Below are 27,298 nucleotides of genomic sequence, written 5' to 3' on the forward strand. Positions count from 1 at the left end.
TGTCACAGTACATGTTGGAATTCATGTTTCCCTCAGTGATCTGCAGCTCTCTAGTGCCGGCAGCACTCATGCAGCCCCAGACCATGCTTGACTGTAGGCAAGAGACAATTGTCTTGGTACTCACCAGGGGCCACCACACATGCTGCACACCATCTGAGCCAAACAAATTTATTTTGGTCTCGTCAGACCACAGGACATGGTTCCAGTAATCCATGTTCTTGGACTGCTTGTCTTCAGCAAACTGTTTTCAGGATGTTTTGTGCGTCAGCTTCAGAATAGGCTTCCTGCTGGGACGATGGCCATGCAGACTGAGTTGATGCATTCTGCGGCATATGGTCTGAGAACTGACCGGCTGACCTCCGTCTTCTTCAACCTCTGCAGCAATGCTGGCAGCACTCATGTCTTTAGTTTTTGAAGCCAACCTCTAGATATGATGCTGAACACATGGATTTAACTTCTTTGGTAGACTCTGGCGAGGCCTGTTCTAAGTGGAACCTGTCCTGGAAAACTGCTGTATGACCTTGTCCACCATGCTACAGCTCAGTTTCGGGGTGTTGGCAATCTTCTTATAGCCTAGGCCATCTTTATGGTGGTCAACAAATCTAATTCTCACATCCTCAGAGAGTTCTTTGCTGTGAGGTGCCATGTTGAATATCCAGTGGCCAGTATGAGCGAATTGTACCTAAAACACCAAATTTAACAGCCCTGCTCCCAATTCACACCTGGAACCTTGTAATTCTAATGAGTCACATGACTCCAGGGAGGGACAACGACACAATTGGGCACAATTTGGAGATGTTCACTGTGAGGTGTACTCACTTGTGTTGCCAGCTATTTAAACATTAATGGCTGTGCGTTGAGTTATTTTCAGAGGACAGTACATCTATAATGCTTTACAAGCTGCATGTTGACTACTTTAAGTTAGATCCAAGTTTCATAGTGTTGTCCCATGAAAAGATATAATTGCAGAAATGTGAGAGGTTTACTAGTTAACTAGTTACCACAACATGAGGTTTGCCTGTAAACCTACAAACTGTTGTTGTAACTGGGAGTTCTCAAGGTGTTGTCACTTTTATTTATAATAACTTTCTTTAAAAACTGATATCAGCCATTACAAATCCTCTTTATTTGGAGAGAAGAGCTTCTTGTTTGGCTAGGATTCTACCCCTCCACATATACAACACATGTATTTATCCATTTCAAGATTTTTCATAGAATGTGTCTTGCACCGTACAGATAATATGTAATGAAATGTATCTTGATCTAAAGTAGATTGCTGGATTACTTATTTTATAATATAGCCTGTCTAGAGTCTAGTACTACAATGATTAAAATCCCATGTTAACTTCTGCATTGATGTAATCAAAGCATTAAAATAGTTTGTTTTAGTTTCTAAAAACATATGACCATAATTATTACTCAATAGATAATATTTTGCTGCCAATTTTTTTCTTGGCCTTTATTGCCTTATTTTATTTTATTTTGATCTTTGTCTACATGCAGTGTATGTGTGTTATAATGTTAAATAATAAAAAAATAACAAAGTTAAAAGGTATGTTTGGTGTCCAAAGTTTGTGTCATTTGTTTTACATTGAAGCTGTGAGTAAACTTGTTTGAGGTTTCTGACCCTGTATGACGTATTGTTATCTATCAAAATGCACAGACATATGTCACACAGCTAATATCAATAGTAGCAGCCACCAGGAAGCTTGAAATTTATCAGTACTTATGTCCCTTTTTGTAGATAACAGTATTTCATAGTGTCAAAAACCATATAAGCAAGTCTACCTAAGATTACTTAGCAACTGAACATAGTTTAAGTCAAGTTAAAGATAAATTAATCTTGTAACTCCAGTTCAAAACTACAGCAGCAAGCTTCGGACATCAAACGTGTCTTATCTGATCTACTGCATTTGAGGTATAGGGAGTATTGCGTATGTTTAATTTTTTACCAAACTGTTCCATTTGTGTGTGAGGCCTGAGGCTTTTGTATTAAGGTTTCTCAGCAGTACAGGTAGACTGAGAGAAGTAAATCAGTCTAGAATGCTCTCTGATATCCTGAGTCTGAGGTCTGGTCAGGTATCTCTTAATGCACAAAAATGTCCGGCTCCTGTCATGAACCATCAGATAATGCACTGTTAAGCAATTATACTAAGATATTGTTGGACAGTTTGTATCTCACTATATTTAAAGAAAGATTAGTATGTGCTTATAGGGACAGGCATGATTGTTTTGAGGTCCTCTTGGCGCTGTGCTGTTGCAGGGCGGTCTAGAGCCCTAATTGCTGTGCAGTTGATTAGTGCTCGTTACAGACTGACAGACAGCTGGTTGATATGAAGGAAACGCTGAGCTGGTGCGTCCTGTGTTAACCTGCTGCTGTACTGTGTGTGACGTGATTAAAATGCCCAGTGTCTCTTAAGCCCACTGTAATATGAGCAGAGTTCAGACGCTCATTCATCAACCAACTCCCTCATCACAGATGCTACTGGAGACAGGACCAAACCTGCTAACCTTGCACACAGCTGCTCGTGGAAAGAAAATAAATTTTGAACAAAAAAAAAATTCTAGCTACATTTTACTTTGTACAGTGTTCCTTCTCAGTGTATAATGGCCTGAGCGTGGTAATGTCTGCCTTTTCAGGGCAGAAATAGGGTATTTGGGGAATGAGCTGTGTGTGGCAGTACCCTGTGGCTGCTTTCTTTACCTCAGGGGACCTGTGATTGACCCGTGACCAGTAAAACTATGATTATATCTTTTGGAGTGATTTATACGCCTTTCTTCTTATTGATCACGTTACAGAGCGATCAAAGGTAAACTTAAAAGCCGGTGCTGAGCGCCACCATAATGGCAGATTTGGCTTTTTTCATCCATTATTTATCCCTCAAGCCTATTCTATATGCCATTATGGACTTCATAAGAGCACAGGCTTCTGCAAGGCCTCGCTGCACACTTAGTGTAAATACTGAATGGATTCAATACGGTGAGTGTGGGGAATCATAAAAGTGCCATAAAAAGCATATGGAGATGCTATCCGGCCTCACACTGTCCAACTCTTCCTGGAGGAAATGCACCTCTGATTTATTGTTGGGGATAGAGAGTTGATTTAAATGCGGCCATGTCACTATATCAGTGGCTAAAGCCTTGGGGCCATATAGCACCTAGAGTAATGCACAGGTGAGAAGAGTGGCTGGAGAACTGTAGGTGGTAGTCCACTGCTCTAGGTGATGGTGATGGATGATTGCGATACTGTTTGTTTAAAATGTGCTCTTGTTTTTTTTTCCTTTTTCTCCCTTCCTTGCTCTCTCTCACTCACTCTCTAGCACAAAGCTCGCGTTGAGGCCATGACACTGGACCTGGCCTCACTGAGAAGTGTTCGAGAGTTTGCAGAAGGCTTCAAAGCAAGGAAACTGTGAGTAAATCTTCCCATTTTTCTAATTCTGAACTTACTAGGAATGCCCACATGCTCTTAATGGGAAATAAACAATGAATTTTTCTGTGAGCTCTAATGTCATTTCAGAATGTGAAGGGTAGTGCTGTTTTGATCCCCTCTTCCATCCTTTTGTCATCTCCAGGCCATTGTCTTGCCAATTTCCAAATTAAAAGCTTTAGTGCACCCCTCCCTCCTCAAAACAAGTCATGCACTTGAAAAAGGAGGACAGTGTCAGGGCCTGGCTAGACTTTTCTGGACAGCCATTAGCTCCATTTGAGCAGTGGTCTGAGTCCAGGGCTAGAGCCTGACCCCTCCAAACCCCCTTCTTCCCCTTCCCCCACTCCATTACTGAGCTATCAAATCAGCACGGGGCCAAAAGGTCCAGCCTCTCTCATCATAAGCCTCCCCTCCCTTCTCCCTGGTCAATAAATAAGTATCTCAACCTTACTACATAATTCCATCAATCTCATCTCCACAGACTTTGAAGTCCTTCACAGTCTCCCAGTTAAATCAATTACTGGCAGAGCTTTCATGAAGTTACATTATGTGACGGAAGGCAAAGGAACAGTGACATTGGCTCTCAAAGGCAGGTTTTGCAAAGGAAAAAGACAAACACCCACAATGCTCACCCTTTTTTCTTAGAGCTAAAAGTGATGGGACAGAATGTTTCTTTGTGATATCTTCACAGGCTTTATCTGCCTTGTGTAAACGCTGAAACAGTGGCATGTTTCTGCTAGTCATTAGTTGCATGATGGCAGCCTGTAGTGTTCAGTAATTAGACTGATGGGGTGTAATTATGATTTAATTGTGATTATTCCCTGGCATGTCAGATGCTCCATTGTTTCTGTTTTTTGTCAGTCCAGGTGCTCCAAGTAAAGTACTGAGAAAAAGCTCTCATGTGCTTTTAGTACAAGGATCCAGAAGTTTGTACACATGGGTATTTTAGTGCATGTAATGTATGTTCATCATGCCCTCAAAATCTAGTCAAAGATGAATATATAAAGTTTTGTCTAAACACATTTTTAAAAAAAAGATTTGGAACTGAAAGCTTAATTAGGTGTGTAATGATGAAATAAAATGTCCTGTTAAGTATAGTGTGTTTAAAAACTTTGAAGCTTTAGCAGTCACTGGTTAGCTTCATTAAAGGACTGTGGTTAGCTCAAAAAAATGCTACATTCAGTGATCATGTGTGGCTGAAAAACTTGTGGCAGACAACAGCAAGATGTACCAATATGGAAATTTGTTCCAAAGGTTCTCCTCATCCAAAATAAGTGAATAGTCAAATATTGTTGAATCACATCTAAGCATCTGTCTGATGTTGATAATTCTGCCAATATAATAATAATAGTAATAATAATAATAATAATAATTCCAGTGTCATTGTTCATCCCTATTTAAAATGCATTGTTGGATAAAATTATAGACACTAGTATGTTAAACCATAGAAGTTGCAGTTGTGACCAGCAATAAAAGCGTTGTGTAATACAGTATGAATTCTCACTCATAGCCCTTGAAAATAATTGGAGAAATGTTGTAGACAGTGCACAGTCTAAACTTCCAGTCTGTGCAACATTTGTGTTTTTAGTTTTATTATTTGAATTTATTACAAAGATGTCTTTGTGTTTACAGTCTTGTTATGGGGCAATAAAAGCCTTTACATTTATACATATCTTTGTGTCATTTGATATCCAGACTAAGAGGCAGGATATTTATAAATGTAGAATGAAAGTTGAACGTAAATGTAATTCATTGAGTAATTAGTAAGGCTGGCCCAAATAGAATTTTACATGTTTTAAATGCTCGTTCTTGATACCACCATTAAAAATAATATTTTCAGTTTATTTTACTTTACATTTTATACTTAAAGTAAGTATGTTTATTTATTTTGTATAGGATTCCACAAGAGTGGTAAAATTCTGTTGTGGTCTAGAAAGTTAACAAAAGATTAAACGAAAGGAATACCAACATAACAAGCGAATACTTGTGTATTCAGATTATTCGGGCCAGCCCTGGTAATTAAACGTGATTCACATTTAAGGAGTATGACGAAACAAAATAAATTACTCTTGAGTTTTAAGGGTTAAAGGTAATATCAGTTAATGACAAAAGCCTGTTGTAAAAATATCACACTTCTGTTTTATCCTCCCAACACTTTTGAGATTTAATTTAGTGTTTCATATGGAATGGAGGACTGTAAAACTCCAGTCTCTTGTACTTTGGGTCATGATGTTTTTAACTGTGGCTAAAAATTTCTCTGACACCGCTGGTCCAGTCTTCTCCTTGAGGAGATGTTTGGTGGCTGAGAGAGATGCCACCTCTGTGTATTCCCCGAAGCTTTCGGGCACTTGCTGTCCCTGCTCTGCTCAGATTGTCCTGTCGTGTACAGCTACTGTATTTTCCTTGCTGTTGTCCCCCAGGCCGGTATAGGCTGTGGTGTAGTAGAGGTGACTGGATGGAATGCGCAGGGTCTCTGCTGTTGCTGCTGTTGGTGATGGTGGTGGTTTCTCTCAGGGCTCTCAGGGGGCTCAGGGGCTCATCTGGCCGCAGGCAGGCCCTCAGGCAGGACACTGCAGCCTGCAGCAGCAGCTTGGTCAGCAGCCAAAGCCCTGGAGGTGACCGCCACCCTCTCCCCCAGCCACTCCACCTCTACCACTCAAATTCACACACCTCCCCCCTCGGCCTGCTGCTGCATGAGCCCTAATGAGGCCTTATTGGTCATCTCTCCTGATTAACACGCTCTCAAAACACTGCCCTGGAAAATGACCCAAAGAGAGAGAGAAAAGGTAGTGGAGGAGACTTTGAAAGCAGAATTTGTCCTTGCATTTCACGTAATGGCACATTTTGCAGTGGCTACCACTCTGAGGACAGAATTGACTACGTTAGCTAGAAAGATACATCTCTATTGTCATTTTCCATTCGCACATCATGCTTCAGAGTTTGTAAAATATCATTTTATACAATACAAGTATGTTTCCACTGAACTGGCATATGTGCTCATTGAAACCAGAAAAATTCAGTGACACGTTGAAAGTTCTGTATGTGCCGTAATTTACTTGTGTAATTAACATTGCAATGATAATTTAACTGAAATACAGAAAAAGTCAATGACTGGTTCAATTTTTGGTCACATTCTATTCATTATTAGCTTGTTTCACTTGAGACTGGCATATGACAATGGCATGTTTGTTTCATGCCAGTCACATAAAAACATTTCAGTCTACAGATCGCTGTTACTCCCATTTCTAGGAAAGGGCCCCAGTGTATTTAATCCACTTTGTCGAGGTACCGTTTTTTCATCTTTCATTGCTACTTATTTTTACATTGTATAGCAGCGCCAGAAAATGTGTCCCAAATATAACAGCCATGGTAGAAATATCACATGACTAATACACATGGATCTAACATAAGGTGGGTCTAACATAATTGGATGCCTTTTACTTTATTATTGCTCCTGTGTATTTATTTGTGTGCGTATTGGTAGAGTAGATGTATGTAACTGTATGTAAGACTGTATGTGTTTATTTGTGGTTGAATGTCTTGTGTGCATGCCATAGTAAATACCTATGAAGGCCAGTTATATTATTGTGTGTGTGTGTGTGTGTGTGTATCACTGTACCAGTCTGCCAGTACTCCACTCTCCTCTCTGTCATGGCTGAGTGAGCAAAGCGACAGGCCAGCCACTTGCAAATCTCTCTCTCCTCTCTCTGCCTCAGCCTTCCATTCACATCAGACCCGCACTGCTTCTAATGGAAGCTGATAGCATTTAATAAGAGAGAAAGATTAACCCATTAGCCTGAGGCCATTTGGGACCCAAATCATTTATTTGGCCCAGTGACCCACAGTGAATGTGGGGATGGGGTTCAAATGTGGCCTTACAGGTCCGGCTGGCTGCCCTGTACCATGGCCTTCCCTTTGGGCCTGACATGGCCTATAACCCCCTCTTTACTGCTGAGCTCCAGCAAGAGCTCTTGTCCCCCTCTGTGTCTCCCCCACACTGGGTTGCTGCTGGGCTGTCTACACAGGTGGAACCTTCTATATTTTCATTTTATTGCACATATTGTCAAGATGTCTGTTCTTCTACTTAAAAAATCATGTAGCATTGATTAAAAGTTTATGTTCTATGTTTTTGAGGGAAATTCATTGTGTTAATGAGCAACGAGTAAGAAAAAGTTCGTACAGAATTGGACTACGCTTTTGTTACCGCTTACAATAACTGCAGCTTCTATGGGTTAACCCCTTAAACTGAAGGATTATTATTTATTTTTCCAGTTTATTAAGTGACTGCTATGAATTGTTCATTGACTTCTATGAAATTAATATGCAACAGGAATCTACATTCCCTATTGCCCTGGCTACAATTTACATTTTGGCCACTAAAATGTAGAATCTGTGGCCTGAGTGGCCACTTGTCTTCACCACACCAGCTGAATTTTCACACTTTTACAAATATCCACCTTTAGTAACAAAGCACCAAGCAGCCTGTTTAGGCAGACACCAAACTAAAATGTGTCAGCTATAGCATTAACATTCCCCCCATGATGGTTAATGTGGAGCAAGTGGCACATTTCTAGAGCTCAGGTTTGCTTTGGAGCCTGCCATATGTCTTTACTGACAAAAAAAGAAATGGATAATGACAATGGAAAAAAAATAATTAGAAAGGAAAAAAGGATTTGTGTGACTGGAATATGATTTTGAGAAGGATGTCATGTTCTGTCAATCATGTCATGAGCTGCCATGACAGCCAGACAGGGTTCTTTCTTTGCAGGGAGTAACTCATTTATAAAAAGCAAAATTCAAAAGCATGGCCAGCTTTAAGTACTGTTACAACAGTATGATCCGCTGCAATCCCAATAACAAAACTGCAAGAGTGATTAATCAAAGCCTGATTAAGATGAAGATGGTTCAGTGAAGACTCATTGGTAAAAATCTTCAATCTGGCTGACTATATTGTGAAAAACAAGGATTCTTTCACATAATTCTCTGATTTGTCTGGCAAAATGAGAGAATACCTCCAATGATTTTTGGTAGTAAAACATGTTTGTTAATCACAAATGCTAAAAGCTTTGGCCACAAGATTCACTGACTTCGTGACCCAAGTAGCCAGTGTAGTTTTTTACATCTGTCTTCCCCTGTGTAAGTTGCAGTTAAAAGAGTGAGCAATTGAAGTGTGCACCTACATACTAGCCTTTAGTTATTTGAAAGTGAACAGAACAAAATAGAATGCTGTTTCTCTCTTCTATCTTTCTGTCACTTCTCTTTCTCACTTCTCCAGTCCCTGAGTTCGCTGCTTCATGTAGCTCACCAACTATTTCTTGTCACACACCAACATCTATACCTACACACCTTCGCACTGCGCATGAACCCCCCGAGCGTGATCCGTTCCCAGGGATAGAATGAGGGAGCAACCCCATTCTCCCCTGCCAAGGTTGTATTTCTTCATTAGTTATTCCCCGAGTGGTGGGCCTCTGTGTGCATGTGTGTGTATGGGTGTTTGTCCCAGAGGAGGAGGAGTAGATTAATTCGCATCAGAATAGAGAGCTGCTGAGGTGTGAATGGCAGCAGGCAGCTGGTGAAGGTGCGTCACGGCCCCCTGTTTCTGCTTCCAGCACTCACACACGCAGTCCAAGTACTGCCATGGGAAACGTAATGCAATCATTTCTTCTTCTCACGTTTTAGTGCTCTCTATCTCTTTCTCTTTGTTCTCTTTTTGAAATGTTACTCTGTGTCACATCTTTCTGTGCACATTTCTATGTTCTCCTTAGGTATAATTGTATATAATTAACTTAAGCAGAGTGTCAGTGGTGTACTCGTAAAGCTAATTGCATGTGATGTTTTATTCTCTCAAATGTCCTCCATTTGTGGTCACAAGCTCCGCCCCATCTTACTTGCCACATTTACATTAGTAACCCCTGTGAAGTAACATTATTACTTTGATGGGCTTTGGAAATCTACTGCCAAGTCAGGAGTGCATTCTAATTTAGCCTGTTTTGTAAAATGATGTGTGCGTATGCATGTGTGTTTGTGTGCGTGTGTGGGGGGTTTAAAGCTGTGTTCTGTTACACCAGCTCTCTGTGCAGCCCATAAACACAGCCCCTTAATGACGGGCTGGCCGGAGTGGTGGGAGAAAAAGTAATCACTCTTTTACGTGGGGAGATTATTCCCGGGTCAAAGGTCATGCCCTGTGGGTTCTTTTAAAGTAAATATGGAGCGTTATTCCTCCCTGCGTGCCCGTTACTGCCCCCGCTAGCCGGGCATGTAAATTGTGCATCTGCGGTAGACCCCCTCGATCGCATTAATAAGTTTAAAGGGAGTTTTTACATTATGTGGGCTTGCCTATTAAAGCCATTTGTTAGCTTTTTGCTTATGAGGACAGGCCTGGCAGGGAGCTGTATTACGAGAGTGAGGCTGCTGTAACGGCATGTTGTTAAATCACAGGCCACACACCGGGAGGATTAGCTTGAGTTTATGGGGCAAACAGCAATACACGGCCCTCTCTCCCGCTGAGGCTCATTCAATCAGCCACGTCAGATATGAAACCAAGGGTGGGGGGGTGCTAAGCTGACGGAAGAGACAGGGTCCTCATACCTGCCCTCTGAAACTAACTCTGACCTGCTTTTCATTTAAAATCCCCCATTGTCATTACAAGGCCTTCTGTCTTCCTTTTCCTTATCTTGAAGCACATGTGGTGAAAAAAAATAATAAAAAGCTGCTCTCAGAAATCGCAGGTCAAATGTACTCTTTTAAAGTGGTAGTTTGGCAAGAAATCAAATTTTAACGAACAAGTAATGGAAGTTTATATACAACAGTTAGCACTCTGCTAAAATATGAGCATTTTATTTATTTTACTGCAGTTGAATCCCACACTGCATTAATCCATACATTATTTCTCCATAATGCTAAACCCAGATGTAAGCCCAATTTCTGTATTTTCTAAATATTTTTGTACCTGTATCTGTATTCATATCTGCATTGGCTAAGAGCACTGACTCACAATTCTCATATCGCTACATCACTAAACGGATTGTCATACCCAAAACCAAAAAAATAACATTTTTTGTAGTGCTAGTGCAAAATTGAAGGAGATTGGTTTGTTGTCTCGTTTTTGGCTGAGTGTTTGTGATGTGATGGTGGGATTCTCTTGTGTGTGCGCTACCCATGGGATCAGTATTCTGCAGTTCATTGATGATCGGAGACATGTTCCTCTTTCATAATTTGCCTCCAGACCAGAGCGTGAAAGTCATAAAGTTTAATGCTGTTCACTCTCAGGTACAATCACTCCCTCCTCTTGGTGTCATGCTTCATTAAGTGCCATGGAGGACCTATGTGTGTATGTGTGTGTCAGACAGAAGCTGAGAGTAGATCTGTTTTCTGTGTAGCCAGCTCTAGAGAGACATGTTCTGCAGCAGGAGGTGTGTTGCTCCTTTGGGTGTCGCACTGCGTTCATGCTTTTGTGTTATAGTAACTGAGAGAGAAGAAATAGTGCAAAAATTCAAATGTACACAGTTGCTTTTACCCAAATGTTGTCAATCAGTGAAGACATATTTGGTGTCCATAGCTTGCTTCATTAGTTTTGTACTGGAGCTATGAGGCTAACATAGCTAATGAAAGCTTATTTGCATCAATTAGTAAATTTAGACATGTATTTTGCATATACTTTTTGGACAAAAAGGGACCACACAAACAGCCTCCATTACTTCCCAGCTACTTTAGCCTTGAATATCTTGCTTGAGTACACGGGGATGTTGTCATTTTGATAGAAAGGACTACTCCTTTAATGCTAATATAGCCATGTTGAAGATCATTAAGTACAACTCTATTACAAAAAAAGTTGGGATGCTGTGCAAAATGTAAATAAAAACAAAATTCAGTTATTTGCATCCTGTCCCATCATTCAGACCCTATATTTGATTGGAACTTGATAAAGACAACTTAACAAATGTTAATACCACAAAATTGTACTGTTGGGACAGGGGCATGTTTACCACTGTGTTGCCTCCACTTCTTCCTTAACAGCATTCTTTAAGTGTTTGGCAACTGAGAAGAGCAGGTGTTTTGTATTTGTTTTGTAAGAGCAGGTGCAACGTTTTTCTGTTCTTGATATAGGATTTCAGATGCTCATAAGTTCGGGGTCTCTTTTGTCGTATTTTTAATTCATAATGTTGCAGGGCAATATGATGTCAGTACTTGTAGAACACTGACCAATTGCATATTTCATTATAAAGAGAGCACAATTAGCTTGTTTAACTGGAATTGGTGCAACACAGTGTGCCAAATATTGAATAAAAATTGTGTTCACAATTTTTAATAACATTCTTTATATAGTAATGTTCTTTATGCAGTACCACTGATTCTTTTTCCCAGTTCCAACTGAAGTATTGTGATATTAGATTTTTGCCATCTCGCCCCATGTCTATTTAATTTCATAATGCACAAAATGTTATCGAAGGGTGAAGGTTCTTGAATGCAGGTAGGCCAGTTTAGCCTCCGGACTATTGTACTGCACTGCCATGCTGTTATAATGCATGCAGAAGTGGCAAGGCCTTCCCTGAAAAAGACATCATCTGGGTGGAAGGATATGTTGCTCCAAAAACAGTATATATCGTTCAGCATTAATGGTGCCTTCACAGATGTGCATGTCCCCAGTGCCATGTGCATTTATAGACCTTCATACCATTTACAGATCCTGGCTTTTGAACTGTGTGCTGTGAACAAGCTAGAATGTCCCTCTCCTCTTTAGCATGGAGAATGTGGGGCCCATGATTTCCAAAAAGAAATGGAAGGTGTTCACACACAGTGATTTGTGAGAGCGTGAAGATCTAGAGAGAGCCTGAAGATCTAAATAATATAATGAACTCCCCAAGTTCTTTGCTATTTTACACTAGAAATGTGGTTCTTGAACTGTTTAACTATTTGCCACAGAGTGATGAACCCCTCCCAATCTTTACCTCTGAAAGACTAAACCTCTATGGGATGTTCTTTTTATACCCCATCATTTTATTGACTTTTTGCCAATTAACCCAATTTTTGTGGGATATTCTACCAATTGTATTTTTAGCATTACAAAGCTTTACCAGTCTTTTGTTCCTCCACCCCAACTTTTTAAAAACATGTTGCTGGCATCAAATTCAAAAGGGGTATATACACTATATTTCCAAAAGTATTCGCTCATTTGCCTTCACACACACATATGAACTTGGGTGACATCCCATTCTTAATCCTTAGGATGTATGATGTCAGGCCACCCTTTGCAGCCTTAACTCTTCTGGGGAAGCTTTCCACATGGTTTAGGAGTGTGTTTATGGGATTTTTTTTACCATTCTTCCAGAAGCGTATTTTGTGAGGTCAGACACTGATGTTGGACAAGAAGGCCTGGCTAGCAGTCTCTGATCTGATTCATCCCAAAGGTGTTCTATCGGGTTCAGGTCAGAACTCTGTGTAGGTCAATCATTCTTCCACACCAAACTCACTCATCTATGTCTTTATGGACCTTTTTTTATGCACTGGTGGGCAGTCATGCTGGAACAGGAAGGGCTGTCCCCAAACTGTTCCCACAAAGTTGGGAGCATGCAATTGTCCAAAATCTCTTGGTCTGCTGAAGCATTAAGAGTTCCTTTCACTGGAACTAAGGGGCCCAGCATAACTCCTGAAAATCATCCCCACACCATAATCCCCCCTCCACCAAACTTTACACTCAGCACAATGCAGTCAGACAAGTACTGTTCTTCTGGCAGGAGCCAAACCCAGACTCATCCATCAGATTGCCAGACAGAGAAGTGTGATTCATCACTTCATAGAACACGTCTCCACTGCTCTAGAGTCCAGTAACAGCACTTTACACCACTGTATTTGATGCTTTCCAGTGTGCTTGGTGATGTAAGGCTTGGATGCAGCTGCTCGCCCATGGAAACCAACTCCATGAAGCTCTCTAAGCTGTTCTTGAGCTAATCTGAAGGCCACATAAAGTTTGGAGGTGTGTATTGATTGACTCTGCAGAAAGTTTGCAACCTCTGTGCACTATGTGCCTCAGCATCCACTGACCTCGCTCTGTCATTTTACATGGCCTACCACTTCGTGGCTGAGTTGCTGTCGTTCCCAAGCACTTCCACTTTGTTATAAGACCACTGACAGTTGACTGTGAAATATTTAGTAGTGAGGAAATTTCATGACTGGACTTATTGTACAAGTGGCATCCTATCATGGTAACACGCTGGAATTCACTGAGCTCCTAAGAGCGACCCATTCTTTCATAAATGTTTGTAGAAGTAGTCTGCAGGCCTAGGTGATTGGGTTTATACAATTGTGTCTATGGAAGTGATTGGAATACCTGAATTCAGTTATTTGGATGGGTGAGTGAATACTTTTGGCAGTATAGTGTATTTTTCAGAAAACTAAAACATTTCTCAATTTTAACACTTTGTATGTTGTCTTTGTATTACTGTCAATTAAATATGGGGTTTAAAGGATTTGCATATTATTGCATTCTGTTTTTATCTGCATTTTGCACAGCGTCACAGCTTTTTTGGGCATGGCCTTGTGTCGTCATTCTTTGTCCTGTCCACCAGTACTGAATTCTTTGACCTATGTTTACATACAAGGATTTTTGCCAATCCGATTACAGATTCATATGATTCATGTTTATATGCACTCTGTTCAACAATCTGATGGAAAATCTTCATTTACATGCTCGCTACAAGTAATCTAATGCAAAATGACATGCATGCGAGGAGTAGCGCTTAGAGTAGACATTACCATGACAGCGAGCATCACGTGAGGTCCAGTCAGCGTGAGATGAGTTTCCAGTTGGTGCGATTGTGTTTTTAATTGCTTTAAACTGATGTCAGACTCAGAAAAACATCCTTCACATGTACTTATAAAGGAAGCGGCTAGAGGAAGACGTTGTGTTCTGAGACACGTAAGCTGGACGTCCATCCCACCGCCGTCTTTTAAAGATCAGAGTATAAACTTCGTCTCCTCTGCAGACCAGTTTCTGCTCCGCCATGTTGAACATTATAAACCTTTCGCTATGATACACATGCGCAGAACATACACATGCGCAGAACATGTAATCAGATTCAGAATGGCGTCAATCAGACTAGACTATTCCGCTGGTTTGGGATAGTTACTGAAAAATTAGTAGTTAGCTACTTTTCCAGAAAGAGTAGTGGCTACTTTTTAGCTACTTTCAAAGTGCAATTGTCAGAACATTTGTGAATCTCCACTTGACACACCAAACAGGCCCAACTGGGTGTGAACAAGACGCTACATTTAATCCTGTTCCAGAAAGAAACATACAAATAAAAAGCTGCAGATGTACAAAAAGTTCACCAGAAAGTGTAACCAACAATCAAACGTACACACCCAAATATAACTGAATACAAACCAGAGAATTTTGTGCAAAGCATTGTGAACTGTTGAATTAAAACTGCTCCAATTGAAACATTTCAGCAAGACAGACCAATCAGGCATAACATTATGACCACCAGTGTGTGTTGCATTGGTCTGAGTGGATCAGACACAGCAGTGCTACTGAAGTTTTTAAACACCTCAATGTCTTTGCTGGACTGACAATAATCCACTAACCAAAAATATCCAGCCAACAGCTTCCTGTGACCACTGATTAAGGACTAGAGGGTGATTTAGCTCAAACTGTTCAGCAAGAGATGTCATCTGTCTCTTTACATCTACACGGTGAACCGACAACGCAGTGGACAGCGATGGGACACGGTGTTTAAAAACTCCAGTAGCACAGCTGGGTCTGATCCACTCGTACCAGCACAACACACACTAACACAACACCGCCACCACCATGTCAGTGTTATTGCAGTGCTGATTAAGATCCACCACCCAAATAGCACGTGCTCTGGGAGGGTCCTTGTGGGTCCTGACCACTGAAGAACAGGGTAAAATGGGGCTAACAAAATATGCAGAGACACAGATGGACTACAGTCTGTAATTGTAGAATTACAAACTGCACCTATATAGTAAGTGGAGCTAAAAAATTTACATTTACAGCATTTAGCAGACGTTCTTATCCAGAGTGACTTACAAGAAGTGTTTTTTCTATCTAGAGAAAGTATCTTTGCTAGTTACCAATAGCTTAGAGAAAAAGACAGTCCTGAGCTCAGATACTGCTAGAAACAAAGTCACTGTAGATACCGAGAGAAAAAGGAACAGAGTTGAACACAGAACTCTGTGCCATTCAATGCAATACAATACAATAAACTACAATACACAGTGCAGTGCAACACAATAAAATATAATATAATATATAAGTGCAGCTTATAATTCAATGCTCATTTAAGTGCTGTGTAGAGATGTCTTCAGTCTGCGTTTGAAGACAGCAAGAGACGATGCTGTATGGACAGCCAGGGGGAGTTCAATCCACCACTTGGGTGCCAGTACAGAGAACATTCTCGACGCTTGTCTTCCACGCACCTTGAAGGATGGCGGGTCAAGTCGAGCTGTGCTCGAAGGCAATAAGCTCGAAAAATGGACGATGAGCGTAGAAACAAGGTGCTCATGACGTTATGCCTGATCGGTGTATGTACAGACATCCACTTTCAGAATCTTTTTAAACTTGAGCAACACTTTAGCCTCAAAATTCTCAGCAGTGACTGTGGCTCTGTTTGGGGTGAGAATCAGACCTGAATAATCTCTCCACAGCAGAACTAGATTTTTAAGTAAAATAACAACAATCTTCCTTTACTGTAAAATCGCTAAAACACACAGTTCTAACACCGTTTTCGCAATAAATGGTCTTAAACGCTGGAGTGAAAAACTGCTGATTCACCCTTTAACGCTCAAGACTGATGTGCAGACTGTTGGACACACAGCAACGCAGACATCGAAACGTCAAAGAGAAAGAAGACGAACATCGATCATTTGGAGATGGATGGACTTATTTACATTTATAAATCACTCTGGTTTGCGGATACGTTTAATCTGCAGCAACTCGCGAAACTAAAGTCAGCTTCGCTTTCTCCTGCTTCTCTTTCGAATTGTCCCGTTCCACCTTAAATGGTGCGTGAGGCGCCAGATTGTCCTGCTGTGCCATTTAAGGTAACAACAAGAAGCTGGAGGATGAGAAGCGACTTCAACCTCATAAAAAGTCAAACATTGAGAGACATTTTACAAGAAACTCACGGAGAAGTTTCCAGAGGAGCGAGAAAGGCGGCTACAGCTGAGCCGAAGGCTAAAGCAGATCAAAGTGGGTCTGAGTTTGAGTTTATACGTTCAGCCTGTATCACATCAGCTCACACTGAGACAGACTTACAGCCGAGATGGTAAAACGGACAGAAAGTGTCGTGGCTCCCGTGGTGGTTTGATTTTTGTTGAAAGGATAAAACGGCTCTTCTTAACATTTCGGTTGCGACCCCTGAGTTTACTGCTAGTTAGGGGTGATCAGTGCGTGGGACCCGCGCGCGCGCCCGTTTGCTCGAGCTGTCCGCGGCTCAGTCATTACAGCACAGTCGCCACCAGCCCGGTTACCGACCGCGCTCTGTGGTTCATTTTGCGCGGATTGACTGAAGCCTGTAGCGAGATTGTAGCGAAATGTTTTGCACAGCTACACTGTGTTCACAGGTGTTTACATGGACGTATTCTATTCCGGTTGAGCTATTAGTCAGATTACTAACGGATTTTTAGGCTGCATGTAAATGTGGCTAAAGGAGACTTTTTTGAACATTCTTCAGTCGTAATAATACTCTTGCATTCAGAACTAGGGTTGCGCACATGTTCTGGAAATTGCAGCTATGATCTAGAAAGCATTGTGCTTGGCCAATCGTTTGAAAAGGATTTTTCCATATGCTTTACAGTTTTGAAGGTCACCTGTCAAAAGGGCTTTTTCATGGCCTAGCTTGGTGTGCTGAAACATGTGCGCACTTTCCACACTCCCTTGCTCTTGCGCTGACGCAGACTGCAACTTTTCTTCCTAGAACCTGGAGGGAAACGCGCCATGCACTCCTCCTTTTTTTAATGTCATAGGAAAGGCTCATTATAGTAGGGGCATAACAATTCCTTCGTTAATTTTCCAGCAACCAGTTTTTAATTAATAGTGCAGGCAGTCTTAAACACAGAGTACACAAATTGCCTGTGGCCCTCATAATTAATTCTAATGGAAGAAATTAAAAATTGGTGGGGTGGATTCAGATTGTTCTGTGGCGCCACCATGGGTTCTAGATCAGTGGAGCGACTCTGTCAGAGGCAAGAATCTTTCAGGGGTTTGGGTTTTACAGCGAGCTCTCTCAGGGGTGAGGGATGTTTCCCATATCTGTGTGGAATGACCTTGTTGGGGTGTCTTTTGGACTCTGGCACTAGGCCTAAAGGCAGAAACAGTCTTGTAGTTTTACCATCCTTGAATTCACATGTGAAATGATGAAATTTTTTCAATGTTATGATTATGTGAGAGAAATAGGATTCAGATTTGTGCACAAAGAGCAAAGTATTATTACTATAATGTGTATGTTCTGGTAGCTCTGTGTATACAAAGACATGGTCTTAAATGCCTTTTGTCTCTTTGAGTATGTCTCAGCAGGCTGATTTAGCTGATCTTACAGTGTGGCTGCTGCTCAAGCTGGATCACATCCTGGATGTCAGCTGACGCGATTAGCAGCTTTCTCAAATCCACAACCTTTTGTCCTCCATTTCTCATTTTTCTTACATGTTTTTTCCCTTTGTCAGTTTCCTCTCAAACACGTTGTCATATTCATGTTGCTGTAATTACTTTTAAAGGTACTCTTTTTGGCCTTTAGCTCTGGGTCCCAGGAATGGTCAACATGGCGAAAAAATTCAACCAAACCATGGAAAATCCCTATATTTATAGGCATATTTTTTTCTTTACTAAGGTGCCTGACCAACTTCCAATTCCACCTTTGAAAGTACTGTCAGATGAAATAAAACATTTTTGCATTGAAAAAGAAAAATAGTTTTTTAAATAGTGAAAGTATTGTGACATGTGCTTTTCTTTCTTTAGGCCCCTGCACATCCTGGTGTGTAATGCAGCAGTGTGTACGCAGCCATGGCATTTGACGGAGGACGGGCTGGAATCCACCTTCCAAATATGCCACCTTGGCCATTTCTACCTGGTGCAGCTGCTGCAGGACGTGCTGCGGCGGTCAGCTCCTGCACGTGTCGTGGTAGTGTCCTCTGAATCCCACAGGTCAGAGCATATACAGCTACAGCTTCCTCTACTCTATGTTCAGGACACCAGCCAGGGCTTCCACGTTTCTGCACAACGTCATCACAGAGATGCGCACGCAACTAGGGGGCAAAAAGCAACAAAAAACTCTTCACAGCATAAAACAACAATGACAAGGAGTTGCTGTGCAGTAAATTGCACCAACCATAGAGAAGGTGGTTGGAAAATTTTTAATTTCCTGAGGGGATGACATCCCTTTGCCAAACACTGCAGAAGATTGTGGATCCAGGTCATTAAAAGAGTGGCACAGTGATTTGAACGAGGCAGAAGTCAGCTTCCTGTTCACTAGCTTCTTGTTTGAATTTTTCCCGTTCCACCTTAAGTGATGCCTGAGTGGGCAGTGGCCTGAGGTGCCAGAATGTAACTGCTATATAATTTAAAGTGGAACAGGAATATTTGGCATGCTAAATTTCATTATTACTTACTTTTCTATGTTATATAGCTTTCTCATTTATTATGTAATTGTCTGTAGCTCTGTTCATCATTCTGAACCCTTGTAATATTTCTTGCTACTTTCCACAAATTCTTCGAAACTTCACACAGTACTAGCATCATATTGGAATAATTTTATATATGTATCTGGAACATGATTGTTTTTCTATCTATATACTTATTTTTATAGAAATGCAAACCAAACCCTAAACATTTTAATAGTAGTAGGTAAAGGCTAGTAGTGTCTTGCTCCTCCTTTAATTTAATTTGCCATTGGCTGTTCTCTGTTTTTGGTTTCAAAAACATATCATGCATTTATCAATGCCTAGCAAGTAAAGTAACAAAAGGAGCTGTTGACTTTTTTGTACACAGTTTCAAAGATTGGATGTATATTACAGTACAGTATTCCAACAAAGTCTTGTCACATGCAGCTTTCTCATCCATGCAGCGCTGGTGAAGTAGGATATGAGCCATTGATCTTGGCCTGAGATTTGATAAAGGTTGATTAAATTGGTGCAGAATGGCCGTGATTGATTTGACCTGCTGAAATGCTTCAGTGCTCATGCAGTAGTGTAAAGGCATCTGTGGTGGGCTGTCTGGTGGCACACAGCCATAGCAGGGGTCTTTCCCATAAAGCCACTCTTTTGGGAGAGCAGGGGAAATAGAGGCCAGACATGTGTAGATCATAAACATGAAAATGAGTAGCAGAATGAGATGCAGGAATGGAGGAACAGGTTGTGATAATGCACTGGCACAGATTAAGGGTGGGGGGACATGTTTTTGTGAATAGTGAAATTTCATTATTTACCTATCTAGTTAGCCAGAAAGCTGTCTACTGTTCACACTTAAATTCTAATAATAGAATAATCTATACAGTCCTGTAAAGATTCTGTACTAGTCAAACATTATTTCTACAAATTCAGTCAACTGTACTATTTGCAGAATGTATTATGTAAGAAATTAATTGATGCACAGTAAATGCAAATAAAATGAGCAAGAATTTGATACTTCAAAAGTAATGATTATCAGAAAATACATAATTTTTGTGTGACATTCATATTAGACACTGGATATATGTTATAGTGTATGTATATATATATATATATATATATATATATAAAGTCTAAATAAGCCTTAATATGGTCTGATTGTTGGTGCATGTTCAGATAGATTTGTGCTGTAGCCTGACAGCACTTTCCCCCAGAAAATGGAGTTTCCCCCCCTCACACCTTCTCCTCCCCAATCCACCCCTTGCAGAATCTCTCCCAGACCCATAAATCGTCCCCTAACCCCCTCTGCACTGATTGAGGTGAAAACAAAGTACACACATGCACACACACACACGCACAGACACACTTTTAGTATGTTGTAATTTGGCCTCACAGTTTATCAGTGGCCTTTTATCCCAATTAGAGAGAGCTGCAGCAAAATGTTTTTTATTGTGCTCTTGGTTTTCTGTCTTTCTTAATCTCTTTCTTCTCCCCTCTGCTCACTCTAAGCCACTAGCTGTAATGTGTGTCCTTTTAGGTTCAATGGTTTGACCTTTGACCTGGAGAGAGATTATATTTTGTGAAGCTTTGGCACCAAGTAAGACCTTGACCAGGTCAGACAGGTATGGCAAGTAGCGAAAAAGGATGAGTGAGTGAGGAAATTGAGCTTTGGCAAAATAAAATGGTTTCACTTAAAAACTTTATCTCCTCTGTTACACTAAGGCTTACAGAGCTCAGTGACATTACAGACAGTTCCTGGACATTTCCACCACAGGCCCAGTTCTAACAGGAGAAGATGGATAGTGTGATAGAGAAAACTAATCTGACACTCTATTTCTCCTCCCTCTTTACAGCTAGCCAGAACACTACTGGACTGTGGTCATTACATATCAGCCTTCTGAAGCACTTAATAAATACTGCCTATTTTTTTCTTTAGCTATGAAACACTTTTCTGCCAAAAGAGTGACATATACACTGAGATGCTACCATCTATCCTATGCATTAATAGAAAGGGACCACCATAGTGGGCAAGGTGATGGCTAATATATTATTAGCATTAAATTTGTTGTTTGGCTTTATCAGTTATATGCAGACCCACTTTGGTACATGAAAACCATTATTCAGAATTTGTCAAAACAGACAACATAAGCGTAAGTGGAACCCACAACCTAAGTTATACCATAAAACAGTGTGACTCCGAAAGTTGATTGAGTTTTATAACAGTTATTGTTGCCAAATGTATATCATAGAATGTGCCTTATCGGTAACTTCTTACTTATACGACATATCTTTTAGATCTCTATCAAGTATGCTAGTCAATGCAACAAGTAAACAAAACTAAAATGCAGCAGCGTATATTTCTCTGCTTTGTCCAGACCAAGAGAACCAAAATACACATCCAAACCCATCCTAAAATACCACTATCATATTGGTGTCACTATTGTACTAAAAGCGCTCCACTGCCAAAATAATCTGGTCAGTGGTGGTCCTCTGGTGGTCTCTTTCCGTTGATTGATGGGTTAAATAATCCTGGTAAATTCAGTAGCAACAGATGGGCGACTGTCACCTACAGATGTGTGCAAAGTCTGGGCACTCCTGGCCAAATTATTTATTTTGTTGAGGAAGTGAAAGTCATATCATCTGTCATAAAGGCTACTTTAGCTAACTTGGATCAAAATTGGTAAATGTAACATTTACAGAAAATGATGATTATTGGAAGAAGCAGTCATGCACATTTATTTAGTGTTGTGTCAGTTGGCATGACAAGCTTATATAGGGGTCATGTAGCTTTATGAGCAGTTTCCTACGGTGAATGTTACCAAAGAAACATTACCATTGACCTCATCAGAAAATCAACTGTTGAAGTATGCACAACATTTAGAGAAGTCTGAGGCATTGTGGAAAGTGCTCTGGATGAAGTAACACTGGAACACAATCAACAAAGGTATGTTTGGAGAAAAAAAGGAGCATTTGATGTAAAAAAAAAAACAACAAAAAAAAAAAACTTGCCAACTGTTAAGCGCAGTGGTATATCTGTTATGCTTTGGTGTCATGTGGCATCCAGTGGCACAGGAAACATTGCAGAATGAATTTCACAAAATATTAGCAAATGTGACACAGTTGGTCAAGAAACTGAAGCTGAAGAAACATGATCCACATTGATCCAAAACATACCTTAAACTCCACCACAAACTACTTAAAGAAATGCAAGCTGAAGCTTTTGCAATGGCCCTGACAGACCCCTGACTTAAACATTGTTCTGGGGGTGCTGCATTGTGTGCATGCAAGATGGCCCAAGAATACTGCAGAATGGAGGCATTTTGCAAGGAAGGAGTCAGTAAAAATTCCTAAAACAAAACAGAAAGACTCCTAACTGGCCACAAGAGGTGTTTACAGGCTGTGATACCTGCCAGATTGGTTGTTACTACTAAGTACTGACTAAGTAGTTTAAAGGTACTGACCTTTCTGTTTTAAGTCAATGAAAGTAAAGAAATTGTGCTGATGTTTTTTTAAAAATAGTTTGCTGCAGAGGTTGTATTTACTTCTTTTCACTTCAAAAACAACAAAATATATTTTGGCCATGGGTGCATGAGCTTGTGCATCCAACTGTATATGGATATGGTAGCTGTACCTTGGACAAGGTTAGTCCAGGGTAAAAACCTGTCAGCAATGTTATTTAATTGAAATGGGGAAACCGCTTCAAACACAGCAGTCTGACTCTGTGTAAAGACCATAAAGATGTGTTGTGGGGGGAGATGGGCGGGTCTGGAATAGGGATGTGCATTTCAATTAAATTTAATGTTCAAGTATTTTGAAAATTTATGAACGGATATCCGGTTAACTGGGAAAAACATGAAAAGTGTACTTTGATATAAATGTGTGTATTTGTTTGTTTTATTATTTATTATAAATACCAAGGAATATCAGTTGTTTTGTGTTGAATGAGTAATGAAGGCTTCCTCTTCAGATGAGAGTTAAAATTGGTATGACTCTTTCTTGACCTAGCTAACATCAGCTAGACTAGTTAGGGTACTTACCAATAAAGACGCACTACATTGGCCTTCTCAGTGTTAAAAAGCATCGTTAACACTGAATCCCTAACAGTTTTACTTGTTTTTGAGATTGGCACCATGTAATGCATGCTCACAAACTTGCTCACAAATACGAGCAAAGCTATCATTTTTTACTGTCCTGTTAAAACATGAAAGTGGCATTTAATTGAATTGTTGGTCTCCACCTTCCTGTGGAGAAATGGCCCAAATAGCGGTTTCACTATTCAAAAACTGGCACCTTTAAATGGTTAACAGAGTACTCGAGTACCCGTGCACATCACTAGTCCGGAACAGTGTCACACACTGCCTGGGAAGAAGAATTTCTTTACACTATAACATGTCCAAAGATGAGCACACACACAAATACGCACAAACACCTTGCCTTGCGTTGTCAAACATCTGGTGTTTAACAGCTCAGTCGGAGGCAATTAAAGAACATCATGCCACAGCTTTGATTTGCATTAAGCTAAGATGGGGGTATAACTGGACTTAAAACACAGACCTTAGCCAGAGCTTTTTATTTACCTACTGGCCTGGAGTCCTGCCCACTGTTCCGCTGACTTACTTAATCAGGACAGCAAAATCCCCCTGCTGCCGTGGATTCCACCAAGTCCCTCTGGCTTTAAAATCTATCACAAAGTTACTCTTGAATGTTAAGGAGGCTTCTATTAGTGTGGAGCTTAAAGGCAACTGAGAGTTGTCCTTGAAATTGTATTTAACTATTCTAACTTGTTTTTATTTGTGCTACTGAATTGAATTGTACCTGTGTCCTGTAACCTGAAAGCAGCACCAGTTCTACAGCTTTTTTTATTGTGCAGGAATTTTGGAATTCATTTACCTGGATTGAACAGTTGAGAACAAAGACAAAAAAGTCAGTAATGCTCTTGTGTTTGTGAGTAGAAGAGGACTCACTTTATTGTTTTTTTTGTGTGTGGGGTTTCTGGTAGTAATGTTGTTGACCATTAAGGAGATAGTGGAATTTGCAGGCAAAAAATTGCAGGTAAAGTCTCTGCAGACCTTAATGTTTGTGTCTTGTCTGTGTTGTTGTAGGTTTACTGACCTGGTTGACTCGTGTGGTAAAGTGGACTTGGCACTGCTCTCGCCACCCCAGAAGGAGTACTGGTCTATGCTGGCCTACAATCGGGCCAAACTTTGCAACATCCTTTTTTCCAATGAGCTACACCACCGCCTTTCACCTCACGGGGTCATATCCAATGCAGTGCATCCGGGGAACATGATGTATACATCCATCCATCGCAGCTGGTGGCTCATGACTTTCCTCTTCACCCTGGCACGTCCATTCACCAAGTCCATGGTAAGCACGAGCTGCCTCTTTATCTGTTCTGTGGGGATATCACTGCTCCACTCTCTCTGTCTGCTGTGTTGTGGGATGTTAAGTTAGCAGGTTGGAAAGGTGTATTATTACACCTTTTATATTTGCTGAAATATTTACGTGCAGTATGTTTATGTTATAACATTAATTTAATTTATTCAGTTTCCATTGAAAATGGCCATTTACAAGTTATTCAGTTTCAGGACGGCCCGGACAAAGGAAACATATTTAACAGAAAATTACACTGAAGCCTCAACAACTAATTGCAATATCAAAATTTCCAGTGTTTAGTGTGTCTACCATTAACTTTCATTGTAGCTTTCATTCTTTTTTGGAGGCTTGGTTTTAGTTTTTTCTGCTGGGATATTTTTCACACCTCCAAAGTTCAGGCGTAGAAGTCACTGAAGGTTGCACTTTCTCATTTTTTACAATTCAGGTGATCCCAAACATTCAGTGATGTTGAGGTCTGGGTTTGCCAGTCTGCTGTTCTGAGATTTTCTTCTTACTTTTTTTTTTTTTTGCCAATTTTCGTTTTCTTAGTAAGGGCTTCTTGACAACTGCACATCCTTTCAGACACATAGTGTTGAATTTTCTTCTCACAGTTAAAGGACAGACAGATCTGAAGTAAGGGTGAAGCTTGATTTTCTCCTCTCAAAGATGATGAAAGCCTTATGTTCTGTTTATCTGATGGTGACAGTTTTGGTGGCCTGGCAGGTATAAATATTAGTATTGTCATTTTTAAGTATCTTCTAATTATAATCCAGTTTTGCATTCTTGTTTTTTTAAATTTATGTTTATTTTATTTTATTGATTTTTTTTTTTTTTTATTTTATTTTATTTGATGCAGGTGTTTTATATCTATTATCCTCAGGAATATCTTCAGAAAATTGAATACCTTGTACTTCAGACCATAATGACTGGAAATTAAATAAATTAGTGCAGTTACTGTAAATAGCGAGTGTATTGTTTTATGTATTAGAGTATAAGACTTGTCTGCTCAATTTTGCCATTTAAAAAAAATGGTACTCAGAAATATTTTATACTTTTGTTTGTAGCAGCGAGGTGTATATTTGGACATGGTTAATGTGCGCGTGTGTGTGTGTGTGCATGTGCGTGTGCACAGCTGTCAGGCTCAAATAGCCTAGTATGGCATAAATCAGATGAGCAGCTCTTCCTGCAGACCACACTCAGCCGTTTTAGCCAGAAGCTGGAAGTCACACACTTACAGAGACAAACTATAAAACTCAACATCGTCATAAATCATAAGCCATATCTGCTGCTCATATGCCTGTGGCCCTTTCTAACCGTCATCGTTTGCTTTAGGCCACACATTGCATTTGATGTATGCTTTGTTTTAAATATAACAACTTTTTGTGTTACGTTCCTCTCCTCCTTTTTCATCAGTTTTTGTGAGTGCACTGAGGGGCAAGTTTGATATAGTGTTCAGCTGCATTCCAACAGAGCTCATCTGAACTGATTATATTTTAAAGAGATGTAATGGGTGGTATGAATTTCCGATGACTTTCTGTGTCCCATTCAGCCATAACTCAAAGGCAGCCTGTCATTGCTTGACTTTTCATTCATATTTGATATAGGAGTTTTTAGGTTGGAGATGTGTAAGCTTTTTAATTGTTAGAGACAACTTGTGTATACTCCCTTGCTAACGCTAACTGTAGTAAATTTTTTCCTGTAACAGTCATACTTGATAGAAAATGGGATTAATAAATAAGAAAAAATATTAACAAGTAATGGAATAAACACGTCTAAGGAGCACACTCAGGCAACACTGGGATTTCTTTAAAACACAGGAAGACAAAAGCATCATTAGTAATTAGCATCATTTGCTGACAATGCTGTTAATTTCTTTGTGATTACCGTCCAGTCCCTAAAGCTGAGCTTTTGCTCTTTACTCACCCCTTTCAGAGATAAGTTGAAGTGCATCTCTTTCTTTCTCTCTCTCTCTCTCTCTCTCTCTCTCTCTCTCTCTCTCTCTCTCTCTCTTTCTCTCTCTTTCAATATCTTTCTCACTCTTGCTCTCTCTCTCTCTTGCCTGGACCATGAATAGCACAGAGCTTAATATAAAACCCTGATATTATTTTATTTATTGGTTACGGTGATATGAAGATGGTATCGTTTTAATTGCTTGCAAATGCATCTGTGATCCTGGGAGACTGCTGAAGGTTGCAAACATAAGCATAATGCTGCCAAGAAGAGGCTCAAAACAATATTAGACCCGAGTGCAGTGCAAGACGGATAAAATGCCTTTTAGAATAGGCTGTGGAAGATTTATAATCGCACCAGTGAATAAAGTCTCTTGCTTAACATGTGAACAGAAGGCTCCTGTGATAAGTGTAGTCTTTTTGAAAAAGGCAGAATTTGTTGTCCAAAACCACTGCTTTACAGGTGAAGTTAAAAAAAAAAAACTATTTGCTGTTTGCCTTTTGTACACGCTCTTCGTACCTATTCATTTTCTAGCCAAATGCTCAAAATGTCAAACAGGTCCAGGAAGTAGTGTTTGCTGTCTTTTGTTTGTAAATCGTGTGGTGAGTTTTAACAGTGGTGTAGAGACTTCTTGAAAAACTGCTCCATCTGTGTTACTGTTGCTGCTGAGAGAATCTTCTTGAGTTGGGATAAAAGTTGATGTATTTGAGTATGCCTTTATTTGCAGAATCATGATGCTGTCTCTATTTTGTGTACAGATCTACCTGTATTGACATTGTTCATTGTTAGCACAAGTGCTTCTTTTTCTTTTTTTTTTTACAGAATTTGAAAACGCAGAATGTTTTTCTTTTTTGTTAAAATGGTTGTTTTGTTCCATATACATTTTCTTGAAACTTACTTATTTCTATTTTAAAAAAAGTGTTC

At 40.1% G+C, this 27,298-nt stretch overlaps 1 protein-coding gene across 2 annotated transcripts in view; it reads left to right on the forward strand.

Annotated features, from left to right (window-relative positions):
- Positions 1-27,298, forward strand: part of wwox (WW domain containing oxidoreductase) — a 218,022-nt gene that overhangs the window by 52,260 nt on the left and 138,464 nt on the right. For both annotated transcript variants that reach the window (XM_017699435.2, XM_017699437.2), the window contains exons 6-8: positions 3,321-3,409; positions 18,402-18,587; positions 24,151-24,415. In XM_017699435.2, coding sequence (XP_017554924.1) covers positions 3,321-3,409; positions 18,402-18,587; positions 24,151-24,415 — 540 coding nt within the window. The remainder of the gene's footprint in view (positions 1-3,320; positions 3,410-18,401; positions 18,588-24,150; positions 24,416-27,298) is intronic.

This window comes from Pygocentrus nattereri, chromosome 11 (genome assembly GCF_015220715.1).
Source record: "Pygocentrus nattereri isolate fPygNat1 chromosome 11, fPygNat1.pri, whole genome shotgun sequence".
Classification (NCBI taxonomy): domain Eukaryota; kingdom Metazoa; phylum Chordata; class Actinopteri; order Characiformes; family Serrasalmidae; genus Pygocentrus; species Pygocentrus nattereri.